This window comes from Manacus vitellinus, unplaced genomic scaffold (assembly GCF_001715985.3).
Source record: "Manacus vitellinus isolate BGI_N305 unplaced genomic scaffold, ASM171598v3 scaffold_131_pilon, whole genome shotgun sequence".
Lineage (NCBI taxonomy): Eukaryota > Metazoa > Chordata > Aves > Passeriformes > Pipridae > Manacus > Manacus vitellinus.
In genome coordinates this window covers 147,771-163,376 of record NW_021938958.1, presented here as the reverse complement: position 1 = coordinate 163,376, position 15,606 = coordinate 147,771, and the positions used below count along the sequence as shown (strand labels likewise).

The following is a 15,606-nucleotide window of genomic DNA, read 5'->3' as shown; positions in this document are numbered from 1 at the left end:
GAAGTACATCTCAACTGGCACTTTCTAACTCCATTTAGGCACCAGGATCCCATTAGCAAAGGCTGAAGTCACACCCCATAACAGGTGATATTAGCAGCTCTGACTGCTGTTGGGAGAAATACATTGAAAGGTCCATGTTGGATCACTGCAGACACGTTTGGACTCCTGTTTCTATCTCTACACATTTCTGGGGTAAAAATCTGCTACACTGGGTTTTCATCATGGAGATTATGGGATCTCATCATACATATAATAGGTATGTATGTATAAATATGAACATGAACATATATTAAAATAATTATAGGAAATATGAGCAGTGTTTATATACACATATAGAGAGAGAGAGACATGCATATAAAACTTCTATGTAATACACATATATAAATCATATGTAGACTAGACATATATATGTGATACATACAGTATGTACGTGCATACATGTGTATTTCATATATGGAACTGTGATTACTGAAGGATTTGTTTCTGACAGTTTGGTACATGATGTGGGATTTGTGAACTTTGTCTTCAGTGAGCAAAACATGTTTAGGGCAGCTGTGAAATTCAGTTGGTGGAGAGACTACAGAGCAGACCTTCAAGTCTCAACCAAAATCCCTGACTTTCTCTTCACAGTTTTCACCAACACACTGGAAAGAAAATGTTTAACCAAAGCACTGTGGCTGAATTCCTTCTCATGGGATTCTCTGACACTCGAGAACTGCAGATATTCCACTTTACGTTATTTCTGACTGCCATGGTGGGAAACTTTCTCATTATTGTGGTTATAGCTGCCAGTAATCACCTTCACACCCCCATGTACTTCTTCTTGCTGAATTTGTCCATCTTAGACCTTTCAACCATCTCTGTCACCCTCCAAAGTCCATGGGCAGTTTTCTATGGAATACCACATCCATCTCCTATTCCGGCTGTGTTGCCCAAGTCTTTTTCTTCCATGTTTTTGGTGCTGCTGAACTTGCTTTACTGACTGTCATGGCATATGATCGTTATATTGCCATCTGCAGACCTCTTTACTACAATATCATCACGAAGGGGAGCACTTGCAGCCTCATGGCAGCCAGTGCATGGCTCAGCTGTGTCCCTTACTCTGCTCTCCACACTGGGAACATCTTTTCTTTAACCTTCTGCAAGTCCAACATTATTGAACAGTTCTTTTGTGACATTCCATAGCTTCTCAAGCTTTCCTGTTCTCATTCATATTTTAGTGAAGTTGGGGTTCTTACATTTAGTTTTTTTTAGTTGCCCTCTGTTTCGTTTTTATAAGTATGTCTTATATTCAGATTTTCACTGTGGTTTTGCGAATTCCTGTCAAGGAAATCCAGCGTAAAGCATTTTCAACCTGCATCCCCCATCTCATTGTGGTCTCTATGTTTGTTAGCACTGGTTCTTTTGCCTACCTTAAGCCTGTCTCTAACTCCCCATCAGCTCCAGATCTCACAGTTTCTCTTTTCTATTCTGTGTTGCCATCAGTGATAAATCCAGTCATTTACACCATGAGGAACAATGGCATCAAAGCTGCCATGCAAAAATTAACTGGCTGCAGATTATTATACAGAAATAAATAGGATTTTTATCAGGCTTCCTCTATGTTCCAGGAAATGAGCACTTCATGAGTAAAGGTTCAAGGGTAAGTCCTATGAGGAGCACCTGAGAGAACTGGGGGTTTCTATCCTGGAGAAAAGTAGGTTCAAAGGAGACCTTATCCCTATATACAAATACATGAAAGGAGGTTGTAGCAAGGTGTCTATTCTCCCAGGCAACAAGTAATAGGATGTGAAGAAATAGCCTTAAGTTGTACCAGGGGAGGTTCAGTAGGAGGAATTTCTTCATGGAAAGGGTGGTCAGGCATTGGAAGAGGCTTCCCAGGGAGGAGGTAGAGTCACCATCCCTAGAAGTGTTCAAGAAATGAATGGACGTGGCACTTAGTGCCATGGTCCAGTTGAGTGCCATGGTCTAGCTGATAAGGCAACTGGATTTGTCAAAGGTTGGACTCGATGATCTCAGAATCATTTCCAAACAAAATGATTCCGTGATTCTGTGGTTAATTTTCCAGTAGCAAACAGTTTATATCACTGGAATAAGAGGAAAATATTGACGTATTTTTGAAGAAGATTTTGTAAAGATTTCATTATACATGCAATTTTGACCCGCTGATGGCAGCAGCTTTCACAGAACGATATATGGAATGGAACAGAACAAATCCAGAGTAATGCTCACAAACCCTTTGTGCATGCCTGCCTGCCTATGTCTCTATCTCACCTTCCCTTTGCTTTATATATGCTTATAGAATATAATTTATAATTGGGCTCTTTTATAAAAGGGACATACCTCAATGTGTGTGTATGTGTGAGAATCACGGAATGACAGGATCCCAGAATGGGTCAGGCTGGAAGGGACCACAGTGGGTCATCTGGTCCAATCTCGCTGCTCAAGAGAACCTGGCACAGGATTGTGTCCAGATGGTTCTGAAATATCTCTAGTGAGGAAGACTCCACAACCTCTCTGGGAAATCTGTTCCAGTGTTCAGTCACCTGCACAATTGTACTGGGTCTGGCTGAGCTGGAGCTCATTTCCCCACAGCAGCCCTCACAATGCTGTGCGTTGCACTGGCAGCTGGAAGAGTGTTGATAACACACCAGTGTTTTGGCCACTGCTGAGCACAGCACCAGCACTGGGACATTCCTTCCTTAGTTGAGGGCAAGATCCTGGGAGGGGACCCAAGTAGGCCAGCTGACCCAAACTGACCAAAGGGACATTCCAGACCATGTGACATCAGCTCAGCTATAAAAGCTGAGGCACGGAGCAGGAGGGGGGCATTCATTGTCTCCAATGGCTGCCTGCTGAGGAACCATCACACATCCCCAAGCCCTGCTCCTTGGGAGTGGCCGACCATGGCTGCTCATGGGAAGCAGAGAACAAACCCTGCTATCTTTTGCTTCTGCGCGCAAGCTTCGCTTTACTTTTTTGCTTTAAATAAACTGCCTTATCCCAACCCACGAGCTGTTTCTTTTCCCACCTTACTCTCTCCTCTGCCCTGCTGGGAAGGGGAGTGATAGAGTGGCTGGGTGGGCACCTGACATCCAGCCAAGCTCAACCCACCACAACAGTAAAGAAGTTCTTCCTCATATTCAGGTGGAACTTCCTGTGCATCAGTTTCTGCCCATGGCCTTTTGTCCTATTGCTCAGCACCCCTAAGCAGAGTCTGGTCCCTCCTCCCTTCAGACACTGACAGATATTGTTGAGGTTCCCTCTCAGTCATCTCTCGAGGCTGAACAGGCCCAGCTCCCTCAGCCTGCCCTCATAACAAAGATGCTCCAGTCCCTTAACCATCTCCACAGCCTCCACTGGACCTGCTCCAGGAGCACCATGTCTCTCTTGTGCTGAGGAGCCCAGAACTGGACACAATGCTCCAGATGTACCTCACCAGGGCTGAGTAGAGGGTCAGGATCACCTCCTTGACCTGCTGGCAATGCTCTTCCTAATGCACCCAGCATCTCATTGGTCTTCTTGGCCCCCAGGGCACACGACTGGTTCACAGGCAGCTTGTGAGAACCCCGAGGTCCTTCCCCAAAATGCTGCTTTCCAACAGGTCACGCCCAGCCTGTAGTGGTGCCTGGGATTGCTCCTTCTCAGCTGCAGGACCCTGCTTTTGCCCTTGATGAATCTCAGAAGGTTCCTCTCTGCCCATCTCTCCAACCTGTTGAGGTTCCTCTGAAGGGCTGTGCAGCCCTCTGGGTTAATGGCCACTCCTCCTAGTTTTGTATCATCAGTAAACTTGCTGAGGATGCATCTGCCCCTTCATCCAAACCAGTGATAAATAAATTAAACAATACTGCGTCCAGTATTGAACTTCCAGAAACTGCCCAATAGGTCATGATGTTTATTTGAAAATACTAGGAGAAATGCAGAGAAGGGTTTTGATGGTGTCCATTTAGATATGTCTCCACTGGAGTTTTTGCTTTATTGCATCAGGTCCATTACATGCTATGGTGATTAGAGTGCATGATGTGCATCTTTATTATCATCACTTTAAAGCTAAATAAATGTTAGTTCACATTATCTGCTTTGTACTGTAAATTACCCATATAATTGCACATTGTTCTTTTCCAAAGTAAATTATCATTGCTTTCCATTTCCTCCCAGCCTCACCCCCAAACCTTTACATAATGGAATCACTGTGTCCTGATTTTGAGCAGCTGAATTATTGTTGTTTGTTGGAAATCCCAAAAGTTTGGTGTGAGATTCTAAACACCAAATACTATTTTTGCTTTCAGATCCAATAACCCCATGAGAAGAAATACCTATTTATCATCTTTGACTATGCATGGAGCATGAAGGGTAACTTAAGTGTGAGATTGAACTACACAAAAAATCTGCATGAAAAGTGTAGATGTAGAAAAGTAACCATTGTTAAAATATGGTGAATTTTTTTAGGGTTTGACCTTGCCTGGCTGCCAGGCTCCCTCACTCGTTTTCTTCAATAGGACATGAAGAAAAATAAATGAAAAAGGTTGTGAGGTTAAAAAAAGATATGGTATTTGCTTAGCAATTACTGTCACAGGCAAAACAAACTCAACTTGGGGAAAACTGGTATAATTTACTGACAATTAAAATAGAGTAGGAGGGTGAGAAATAAAAGCAAAAACTAAAACACCCTTCCCCCATGTCCCCTTATTCCCAGGCGCAGCTTCACTTCTCTACTGACTTCCTTTGCTCCCCACCCCTGCCATCTGTACAGGGAGGATGGCAGACTGGGGCCTCTGACCAATACACAGCAATTTCCTTCTGGACCTTTGTCATCCTCACACTTTTCTTCTGCTCCAGCACAGGTTTTCCCCATGGGTTGCAATTCCTTCAGCAAATCTCCCTCTGGTCCAGCAGAGTGTCCTCCATGGGCTGCAGCATGAATCTCTGCTCCATCATGGGCTGTAGGGAAATACCTCCTCCTCCCTCTCTTACTGTGGTGTTTGCATTGCTGTTCTCACTCTTCTTTTCCCTCCTGTTCTGTCTACATAGCATTATCTACCTTTTCTTACATGTGATTTTACAGGGAGGCCACCAGCTTTGCTGACTGCCTCTGTAAGTGGGTCTGGTTTGGAACCACCTGTGATTGGCACGGAAAAATCCCACATAGGGGATTCCCACAGAGGTCACTGCTGCAGCCTCCCCACTACCAAAACCTTGTCATGTAAACCTAATATGCTTGAAATCCTAGAACATCATAAATGGCACTGGACTTCAATACATAGGCAGCTAAATCTTATTCCACAATGGTATTTCACTCACTCCCCAGCTGTCACCTCAGAAAACCAGTCCTTTCTATCCTGCCTCCTACCTGACAGGTGGTTCAGATATCTCAGGACAGCTGAAATAGCACTGGACACCTATGGTAAACACTGCAGTGATCCAGTGAAATCCACCCCTTTACTTGACAAACCGTTTTTTAGGAAAAAAAAAAAGAAAAAGAAAAAGAAAAAAAAAGTTCCTCTAACAAATAACATTATTTTTACCTTTCTATAAAAAGCCAGAAAGGCACATAGGAAGAGAGGAGGGAAACAAAAAGACAGTCAGATACATGAAGGTGTTTTCCTGTATTATCTTAACAAATTTTTCTCCCTGCAGTCTGGTATTTTGAACTGATGACTGAGTAAATCTCAGAGAAAAGCAGAATATGGAAATGAAGCAAATTTTAGTATTTGTAATTAGCATTATTTTTCAGAACACAGTGATTATTGTAGAGAACAAATATGTGAACAAGCCAGCTTTAGTGAGTTGGCCGTGGACAGCAACTAAGCACCCACCCAGCAGTTCACTCGCTCCATCCCACAAGGGTGTGATTTTAATGGCATGTGATACGTCCCTTTGACTAGTTTGGGTCAGCTTTCCTGACTGTGTTCCCACCTAGCTTCTTTTCCACCCCCAGCAGTGAGGTAAGTGCACATCCTGAAGACAGCAGGCTCCACAAAGCAGCCCAGCAGGGAATTTGCTGCCTCCAGACATTCATCCAGTTGGACTTCTGCAAGAAGAGAGAAAATGCAGAGAGGGACTACAACTCAGTAAGGAAATACATTGTGTACCAACAGTCTCACAGACTGCAGCACAGGAGCACTGGGAAAGAGGAATATGAATCAGTGGGTGTCAGCTGTGGATTTAGTGGGAAAAGTCCAGAGTGTGACTCCTCACAGCAAAATCTTCTTACCATCTTGGTCCAGCAGCCACCTGCATGCTTTGGCCACCAGAAGCTCTGACCAAGGTACCTTCCACTTATACTTGTGCAACCAGACCAAGGCCAAAACTGTGGCCCAGACAGCTGGCTCCACATCCTTTGAGGGAAAACAGAACAGTCAAGGAGAAGAAGACTTCAATGCATACAAACAAACTCTTTAAGCTTCTGAAATCCTCAACATCAGAAACTTCCCTAGTACCTCTGGATTTCATCCCACACCCTCCATGTCCTTCTTCCACAAGCAGAGAGGATAAACTCCACTGCCTTGATCTCTTCCTCTCAGTTCAGCTCAGACTAGAAATTTGGTTGGAACAGGAAAGTTCAGCTCATGAGAGTGTCCCCCTCCTGTCCCTGATCTCCTTACCTCACTGGGCCTCTGTCCCTTAATATCAGCTTTGCTGAGCCCCAAGGCAGAGGCCAGAGCTGTGGTGAGGGTCCAGGAGCCATTTGCTTTCTGGAGTGCCACCACTGCCCTGAGCCCAGAGAAGTCACACAGTCTTGTTGCCAGCGGTGAAATTGCCCAGTCCCAACTGATGTTAAATGCTGGCAGTTCATCCATCACCTGTTCTTCAGGAGAAAGCTTCTGCTCTGGAAGACAGAAATGTTCACACAACTCACATGGAGATGGGCAATGACCACTAACCTTAAATTCTGCCTTCTCCAAGTATACTTAACTCTACTCTGTCCTCTCCAAATTTTTCAATTTTTCCAGTCATACACAAGCATCCGGAACTTTTTACAGACCTCCCAGAGTATCTTCAGGTCTTTCAAATATGTCACAACTATGTTAAAATTTGTCCTATATGCTCTAGTTTACCCAGAGTAATTCTCTCTGGGTAGGAACACGCCTAATTCCACCCATGAGCATCACTCATTCCTTCCTGTCACTTCCCCCATTATGGCTCACATTCACCATTGAGGGTCCCACAGTGGTCCTTCTGCATCATCCACTCTTAAACCCACCAACATCACCATGAGTCCTTCCTTTCCTCATTCTAAGATATAAGACTTCTTTGGAGCTACAGCACCATTGCATCATAAGAGAGCGAAGATGAAGAGAGCCAAGCACAGCCCATGACTATTATAGTCCTAGGCTCAATTCTGGAGCAGACTGAAAAGTTATTATGGTCAGAAAATGAAGCAGTTGGGCACAGAGTAGTTAGGGCAAAACTAGGCATCATTTAAGACTGGCCTAAAGGTATACAGAGGTTGGAAGGGACTTCTGGAAGTCTTCTTGATCAAATTCCTACTCAATGCAGGTCTCATTAGAACAGCTCACTCTGGTATCTGTGCAGTCAAGTCTTGAATATCTCTAAGGATGGAGAGTCCACCAATTTTTATATTTTTCTTATGATTAAATAAATAAATAAATAATTCCTCATACCCAGTCAGCATTTCCCATGGTCCAACTTGTGTCTGTTGCCTCAAGTCCTAATATTGGGCACTTTGAAAAAGAATTTTCTCTGTTTTTTTTCTTTTTTTCCTTCAGTCAGCCAACTGAAGGAAGACAACTAGACAAGTAGACAGATATCTTCTTCTAAAAGATGAGCAAACCCAGCTCTCTCAGCCTCTCCTCACAAGCCATGTGCTCAGCCATCTCAGTTCAGTGGCCCTTCCCTAGAGTCACTCCAGTGTGTCGATACCTTTCTGGTTAAGGAAGCAGAAGTTGGACACAATGCCCCACAATCACCTCCCTGCACAGTGGCTATAGTCTTGCTTCTGCAGCCTGGGATGCTGTTGGCTTTCTTGGTTGCAGGGCACACTTCTGACTTTTGTTCAAGTAGTTGTCTTCTAGGACCCCAAGATCCTTTCCTGTAGAGCTGCTTCCTTCGACATGCATGCCCTGAGCCCATATTGTTCGTAGGGTTATCCAATTCCTGATCCATTCCTGATGCAAGACTTTGCATTTTTGTTATTGAATGTCACACAGTTCCTGTCAGGCCGTTTCTCCAGCCTTTATTGTACTGACCACATACCTACTGCTCCCAATTTGTTGTTGTTCATAAACTTGCTGGGAGCGTACTCTCTCCATTAATGTTCAGGTCATTAATGAAGATATTAAATGGTACTGCTACAATGAGAGATCTCTCTGGAATTGCACAGGGTTTTGGGCACCAGCTGGACTCTGAACTGCTGATAACTGTTCCTTGAGCTCAGCAGTCTAGCCAATTTTCCACCAACCTTACTGATCCTTTATCCTATCCAGTATCTCATTGATGCCTCAATAAAGAGACTGTCAAAGGCCGTGCTAAAGTCAAGGTATAGAGAATCCACTACCCTTCTCTTGCTCACAGTTCCAGCTACCTCATTCAAGAAAGCAGTGAGGTTGGTCAGGCATGATTTTCTTTTCAAAACCCATACAGGATGGCCCTTCTAAGAGGATTATTTGCTTCAGATCCTTTCCTCAGATTAAGGGGAGTCTGACCAGCTTGTATGTCTCTGAACTTTTCTTCTTCCCCTTCTTGAAGATGGGTGAGACATCTGACTATTTTCCAGCCATGGGAACCTCTCCCATTTGCCATGATCTTTTGAAGATGATACAGTGGCAGTGGTATCAGCCCACTCCTTTGGCACTTCTGGATGCACCCAATCCCATGGACTTTTGTAGGTCTGTCACTCCATCCATCCCCAGCATAGTGACAATCAGAAAGTCTAGTGATTCTGAAAGTTCAGCCCTAGCTAACACATTTTGAGAATGCTCAGACAAGAATTTTCTCCTTACCTTTACAGTATGTCGAAAGCTGGGTGAGTGTCTCAGTGTCAGGGGCTTTGTGACCGAGCATCTCAAGGCATAACTGGCATTTCTGAACCATCCAAAACTTGGTGGACTTGAAGAACACAGGCCTGAATCCACGCAACCAGAGCAACTGGCAGGGAACCAGGTTTAAAGAGGGAGAGAGCAACATGGAAGAGTCTGGAGGCAAAGAATCCGGGAAGAAAGGCAGGGAGGTAGGGGTAGAATTGTGGGTATTAGAGACAGGCAAAAGGGTGGTCAGGCCCACAGGACCAGGGGCTGCAGATGGTGAGAAGGCATCAGACCACCAGGTCTTCCAGTGTCCCCACTGTTTCCAGCCTTACCGTGGTGCCAGGCGTCCCTGTGTTTCATCCGTACAGCCACACTGGATGTGAAGGGAGATGGAACCCCCAGGGTGAGGCTGGACTTCACTGTGCTCTGCCAGGTGTCCTTCTCTGTCCTGCTTGTCCCCTCCCAGGCTCGTTCCCACAGCAGGTGCATCAGGGCCATGCGATGCACTGGCAGCCTGCAGGGGCAGGGAGTTAGTCCTTGGTTCCACCTCGAGGAGGGGCAAGGGATACATGGACTAAAGAGGAGGGGGCAGTGGGTTAATGGTCATTGAGCTCCTCTCCCAAGGTCAGCACAGAAGGGACAAGGCAGGAGCACCAGATACCCAGATTCTCTTCCCACCTCAGGGTGCAAGTGAAGGACTTCTGCTGTTCCTCCTGCAGACCCTGCCAGTGTCACTCTGCCTCATGTGCAAGGTGTGTTACCCTCTCACCTGTCATCTGATGATGAGGACAATGAGAACCTGAGTGTGTAATCGAAGAACTGATTGCCCACATGGTACTGAAGAGTCACAGCTCCCTCATCCACCTTTGCATCCTGGTAACGCAAGGGAAGAGTCAGACAGAAAAGTTCATAGTCTGGGCCCAGGCAGCCTGGCTACCTAGATTCCCTTCCTGCTCTACTAAGGAAGTAGATACCCATGCTTGGAGAAGAGGCAATGAAGGTTTACAGAGCCCTGATAATGGTCTCTCCCAGGTCTAACACAGGTGAAATACTCTCAGTACTGGGAAGGTGGAACAGGACGTGGGTCCTTTACCTTCCAGAAAGCCATGCCCTGGTGCATATGGTTCCTGGATCCCTCTCACCTGTGCTTGCCCATGGATCTGGGCATAGATGGAGCTCTGATGTCCCTGGAAGATCATCTCAGGAGCTTTTCTGATCAGTGACACCTCCAGGCCAGGTGGAAGGTCCCAGTGTAGTGAGATCCCACTGGCCATAGGCTGCAGAGCCCGCTGCAGACATTTCACTGCCTGGTGACACAGGAAGCAGAGAGCACAAACCACTTGGACTCCCTCCCAGTTCTGGGATGATGGGAATTTGGGAGGGGTCTTGGAGTTTGTTTGGATGGTGGTATTTGAATTGCACTACATGTTTATGTGAGCCATGGGAAGCATTGAATAGAGCAGGGGGGATCCTGGAAGCCCAGGTACCTAGGTCATTACCTTGGATGCCATGTCCACTCTAGAGTGGATGCACACACATTCACCTTTTGTCTCCAGGGCTATGGCCTGGGAAAGGTGAAAGTTGACACATCTGTTAGCAGGAAAACAGAAACACCTGTACAGGAAAAGAGGGAGATGTTAGAAGTGGGACACAGGTGAGAGGCACAAAGAACAAGAGTGGTCCAAAGGACAAAGTCTCGAGAGGTAATGAAGCTTCTACTTGTAAAAATGAAAATGATATTGTGTCTTCCCATTCACTCTGGGATAAGAGATGTTGCCTGATGACCATGAGAATGGGTTTTGGGGCTGAAGAGTGCACTGAGGTATTGCTTAGTGAGGGTAAAGAGGAATACTGCTGAGATACTGCTGAGGAGAGCAGAGAAAGACTGGGAGAGGAGGCCCACTGGGTGAAGAGTGTAGGCATTACCGGTGGTGGTCTCGGTAATGGTAGACCTCAGCCATGACAGCTTCCTCTTCACTGGAGATCTTCCTTTGAATGAAGATAAAAAGCTGAGGGAGAGAGGAAAGGAAACAAGGATTCTCAGGTCTTGGAACCCCCATATAGGAAAGACACTCTTCTAAAATGCAGGCAGCCTTCCCAGTTTGCTCCCTTACACTCTCATGCCCACTGGCCTTGACATAGGAAAAGAGATTGTGAGTCTCCTTTCATTAGCACCAGGACACCTCTCAGCACAAAGAGACACCCTACAAGGAAGATCCAGCTCCCTCATGTGCAGGACAATTGAATAGAAGTCCTTCCAAGCTGCTCAGTCCAAAGATGGTGTCACTTTCTCCCATGAGGATGCCTCTCACATGCCAACTCTCCTCGCAATCAGCATCAGAATATCTCACCCTTAGCCCTGAAATCTACATTTGTTTACACCCATTCCCCTCCCCAGAATCCTTTGGCCCCTCATACCTGACGGGGGTGCCCATAAAGGAGAGGAGTGCTGTAAATAGACCTTAGGAGACCCAACAGGTCACAGCCCCCCAGATCAGGGTAGATGGAGGAGATGCACCCCACAGCACTGTCCATGTTTTCCTGTGTGTACTCCACACTCTGCCTGTGGGAAGGCACCCAGAGTGTCAGGGGGAGAAAAGTCATGCTATACTTACCCCTTGACCCTACTCCCTTATCACCCTGAACTCACGGATAGAAGGCTTTGAAAGTGGCCCCAAAACTGTAGATGTTGAAGTAACAGCCCAGAGGCAAACTCTTGAGGAGGAATAACAGTGTGTTCTGTGGAGAGACGGGCAGAACTGAGATGGGGAAGCTAAGCAGAACATCTGCCCACGTAAAGCAGCTTGCCTTTATGCCCATCATCCGAGCATGACAGGTGAGGAAAATGTCCCCTGAAGATCTCGCCCAGTTGTACCTGTGCATCCTGGAAGAGGCTGCAGTCCACGAGAAAGAGGAATTCCCCCAGATGGCCTGGACTGGGCACTACTTCAGGAATGTTTGGCATCAGTGTCAGCATCACAACAGGGTGTCCTAGCAGAGAGCCTAGGGTGTGTGTGGGGAAACAAGAAGGATTTATAGACTGGAGCATCCTTCCCTGTCTCTTTTCTTTTGCCCTCAGCTCTGACTTTTTGCCCCCAGATCCTCCTACTCTCCCCGATACCCTCTCCCTAATGCCTATTTCCACCCTACTCACTCACCAGGTGGGGCTTTAGGATCTCTCCTCTCCACCACAGCACTGAGGGTGTGAGGCCCTTTGTAATATACCATTAAGTTCAGATCATCCTGCATCCAGGGTGATGATTTCAAGAATACCTGAGGATAAGTAGGGTGTGTGGAGAAAAGAGAACCAAATAAGTGGATTAAGGAGTCCTAAGGAGCACCAGCAGGCTGCAGATCCTTATCTACTCTCCCACTTTGGGAAGCATCTGGCAGTGACGTACCTGAGCAGATGTGTGATCAGAAGCTGTGTATTGCAAAGGGGTGTGGCTGCTGTTAATAACTACATGGGACACACCATGGGCTGACTTCAGGGAGATGCTGAAGTGCAGATTTTTGGACATCTCCTCCTTGGAAGAGATCCGGCCTGCAAGGAGAGAGAGGTGTGAGAAACTGAAGCACTCAGTTGTGGTGGGGCTCTGTCTCTCATTTCTAGAGAGAAAATGTGGCATCTAAGTCCCTCACTGTAGTGTTTAGTTGTGGTGGTGGTGAATCTGTAGACATACACTGTGTTTTGCATAGGGGTCTGTGGGGTCTCTTGCTATGGTATATATGAGGAGACTTGTGGGGTTCATGACTATGAGGGGCAAGGGGGAATATTCAGATTCTCTCACTGAGGCACTCCTGCAGATACACACCCCCAGCCCCTCCCTGAGGGATGCTGGGGAGCCGCCTGTTCCTCCCTGCGTCACTCACTGGTGTATTTAATCCACGGGAACAGTTCATGTGGCCAGCAAAACTGGGCAGCCCCATCTGGCTGCAGTGGCAGCTCCTGGACGTAGCACAGGCTGATGGTCACCTCCCCGTTAGGAGGCAGAGTTCCCAAGAAACAAGCGAACACACGACCCCAGAGATCCCACTGATCCTGCAGGTATCTTAAATTCTCCATGCCTGGAGTAGCTTTGCACAGCTTCTGGGCCTGCCACAAAGGGAGAAAAATGTATCACTGAGGTCTCCATAAGAATGAATGAAAGAAATTAAATACACAGGATCCTCTCACCCAGTCCACAAACCACCCATTCCCACTACAACCCCAGTACCTCCTCCTTCTCCCAGAGCATTGCTTCAATGAAAGAGTCCCCCATGGTAGCGTGGAAGGTGTCTACAACAGTATTTGAATCCACAGGAAAGATGAACATGGTCTCCTTGGAGACTTGCTGCACGTTGCGGAAAACCAGCTCAGACACCACATCAGCCACAAAGTCCTGAATGGTTACATTTACTGTCACAGTTTCCAGCTCCACTTCAGGATAGGAAGAAAAGAACCATATTCCCCTCTGGAATAAGCCTGAGGAAGACACAATAGTTCTCAAACTCCCTGATTGTCTGTAGGAATCTTTAAATTTGAGGTGTCTGCTTGTAGTGGAAAAGAGTTGTGTGTCCAAACCTGCCACAGAAATGTCAGTTGCAGAAGCTGGTAAACAGAAATGAAAGGTCCCTTAGGCTGCCAAAGTTTCCCTTAGACCAAAGTTTCTCATCTCTCTAAGCCCCTCTTTGTCCAAAGCCCATGGCAGCTCTGCCCTCAGATTGCCACCTGCCATGCTTCATCTTAGCTCAAGCCTACCATGACATTAAGAAGAGTCTGTCTGTCCCCCAGCACATAGCCTGAGACAGTCTCACACTGGAGCTTCACACATATGGCAGGAGGTGCCAAGCAGATTTGCTTCAGTGTTCACTGCCAAGGCCAGCTGTGTTTGGGTGACTGAGCAATGGAACAGGTTCCCAGAGAGATCCAGAGAGGTTTTGGTGTCTCCTTCTCTGGAGATATTCAAAAGTTGTCTGAACTCAATCTTGCATAATGTGTTCTACAGGACCCTGCTTGAGCAGAGGTTAGACTAGATGACCTTCAGAGGTTCCTTTCAATCTTACCCATGCTGTAATTCCATGATTTATCTCCTTTTCATTGTTGACAGCAGAGATATTTCTCACTGACCTCCCTTTCTCATCTGTCATACTTGTAGCCTATGGTTTATCTGAGACCAACAATGTGTAGATCTGAATTTGGTTGGAAGATGGTCTTGGTTATCTCTCTATCTGCTGTGAGAGCAGCCAATGGAGGGAAACCTTCTCCATACCTTTGCCCTTGCTTTGAGGTAAAGAACACTCATTTTAGGGGAAGGCTGGGCATCAGTGAGGCATCAGACCTGTTGGTAAAATACATTGGAGTAGTGTCTTTGTCAAGAATGGTGCAACACTGTAGGAGGAAGAGAGTGACACTTTGCAAAGTGAGGTATAAGACCGTCATAGGGGTTGCTGTAATATCAGCAAGGAGACGGTGTACCTAAGATGGTAGAGTTCACCTGGAGAGGATGATTCAACTCACTAATCAAGTGATGTACTAAGGTATCAGGCAACCACAGGGGTTCATTTAGCTCCACAGTGGAGATGATACAGTATCATAGCACTGAGGAGGGTTACCAGCTTCCCACAGTAGTAGATATCTCGCCTACATCCTCCTACTACTTTGTAATCATTTCCCTGGAAAGCCTTCAGCACTATGAGTGAGATGAATCACACTTACAGAATGATGTTTGCTATGCCAGTGACAGAATGTAAAGGCTGACTACAGGCCATGTTCCTGGGTTCCCAGAACATGGTGAGATGCAACTGCCTGTCAACCAGCTAAAAAATCCATTCTTCCCACATTACTCCTCAGCTAAGATCTTCACCACCACTCACAGGTGCCACCCTTCTGTCCCCAACTTACCCCTACACATATACTGTTTGCTCAGGATGCCACTTTTCCTCATCTTGACTTTTTGGTTGAAGAGAACTTCTGTGAGGAAAAGAGCAAAAATGAGCTACGAGGACCTTCTGGGGAAAAACCAACCAAACAAGCAAAACACACACACACACACACAAAACCAACCAATCAACCAACCAAAAACCAAACAAAAAACCAGCAAGAACAAAAAACCTGGGCACTTCAGTCTTCCCTTCCTCCATGATCTCTAGCTCACACCCACATACATGGGTCAAGATAACTCCTTGCATCCTTACATTGGGGAAATGGGGAAAAGAATGGATGAATTAATTTGTGTCTGGGATGTATGGATGCACATCCAGAAAAATGGGAGGCAAGAGGACAATGGCAGAGCTGAGGAGCAACTGGAGTTATGAGGACTGTGAGGGAGAGGATTATAAAAAGTGCCTGATTTGTGACTGATCTGTCAGTTAGGCAGCTAAACCCACCAGTTCTGTGTACTGTCAGTAAACTCTTACAAACACTGAGTAGAGCCTTGACTCTGTTGTCAAAACATCGGACAGGAGGGTCGTTTGCAGCGAGAAGGCTTAGCATGGGTGAGTGATCCTAGCAAAGGTGAGGAAATTCCTTCTAGCTGCCTCCTGGGGGTTCTGTGCTATAGATATTGGCATTGGGTGTCTATCTTGGAACAGACAGGACATCTAAAATGGTACTAGATACCCATTCAATGACTACATC

At 46.2% G+C, this 15,606-nt stretch overlaps 2 protein-coding genes across 2 annotated transcripts; one reads left to right on the top strand and one right to left on the bottom strand.

Annotated features, from left to right (window-relative positions):
• Positions 1–751: 751 nt before the first annotated feature.
• LOC103754973 (olfactory receptor 14I1-like) lies at positions 752–1,580 on the top strand. The gene is given in 3 exon segments (XM_025894640.2): positions 752–866; positions 869–1,240; positions 1,243–1,580. Coding segments are annotated over 3 exon segments (825 nt in total).
• A 4,311-nt stretch (positions 1,581–5,891) lies between these two features.
• LOC103754974 (von Willebrand factor A domain-containing protein 5A) lies at positions 5,892–14,932 on the bottom strand. The gene is made up of 17 exons (XM_029957976.1): positions 14,872–14,932; positions 13,205–13,452; positions 12,861–13,083; positions 12,389–12,531; positions 12,146–12,260; positions 11,863–11,990; positions 11,638–11,726; positions 11,406–11,550; positions 10,914–10,996; positions 10,487–10,601; positions 10,130–10,294; positions 9,757–9,860; positions 9,321–9,501; positions 8,964–9,171; positions 6,606–6,829; positions 6,215–6,338; positions 5,892–6,031 (listed from the first exon to the last, which is right to left on the bottom strand). Exons 1-17 carry the CDS (start codon positions 14,912–14,914, stop codon positions 5,892–5,894), a joined length of 2,478 nt encoding a protein of 825 aa, XP_029813836.1. The 5' UTR covers positions 14,915–14,932.
• Between the last annotated feature and the right edge of the window lie 674 nt (positions 14,933–15,606).

Bases quoted from the DNA above. Each gene is read 5' to 3' on its own strand.
- LOC103754974 (XM_029957976.1), bottom strand. From the start codon at position 14,914: ATGAGGAAAAGTGGCATCCTGAGCAAACAGTATATGTGTAGGG. The intron at 6,339-6,605 runs GTAAGGAGATCA...TTTCCCTCAAAG, and splicing joins AGGGACAGAGGCCCAGTGAG to GATGTGGAGCCAGCTGTCTG. The intron at 6,032-6,214 runs GTAAGAAGATTT...CTCTTCTTGCAG, and splicing joins GTGGCTGCTGGACCAAGATG to AAGTCCAACTGGATGAATGT.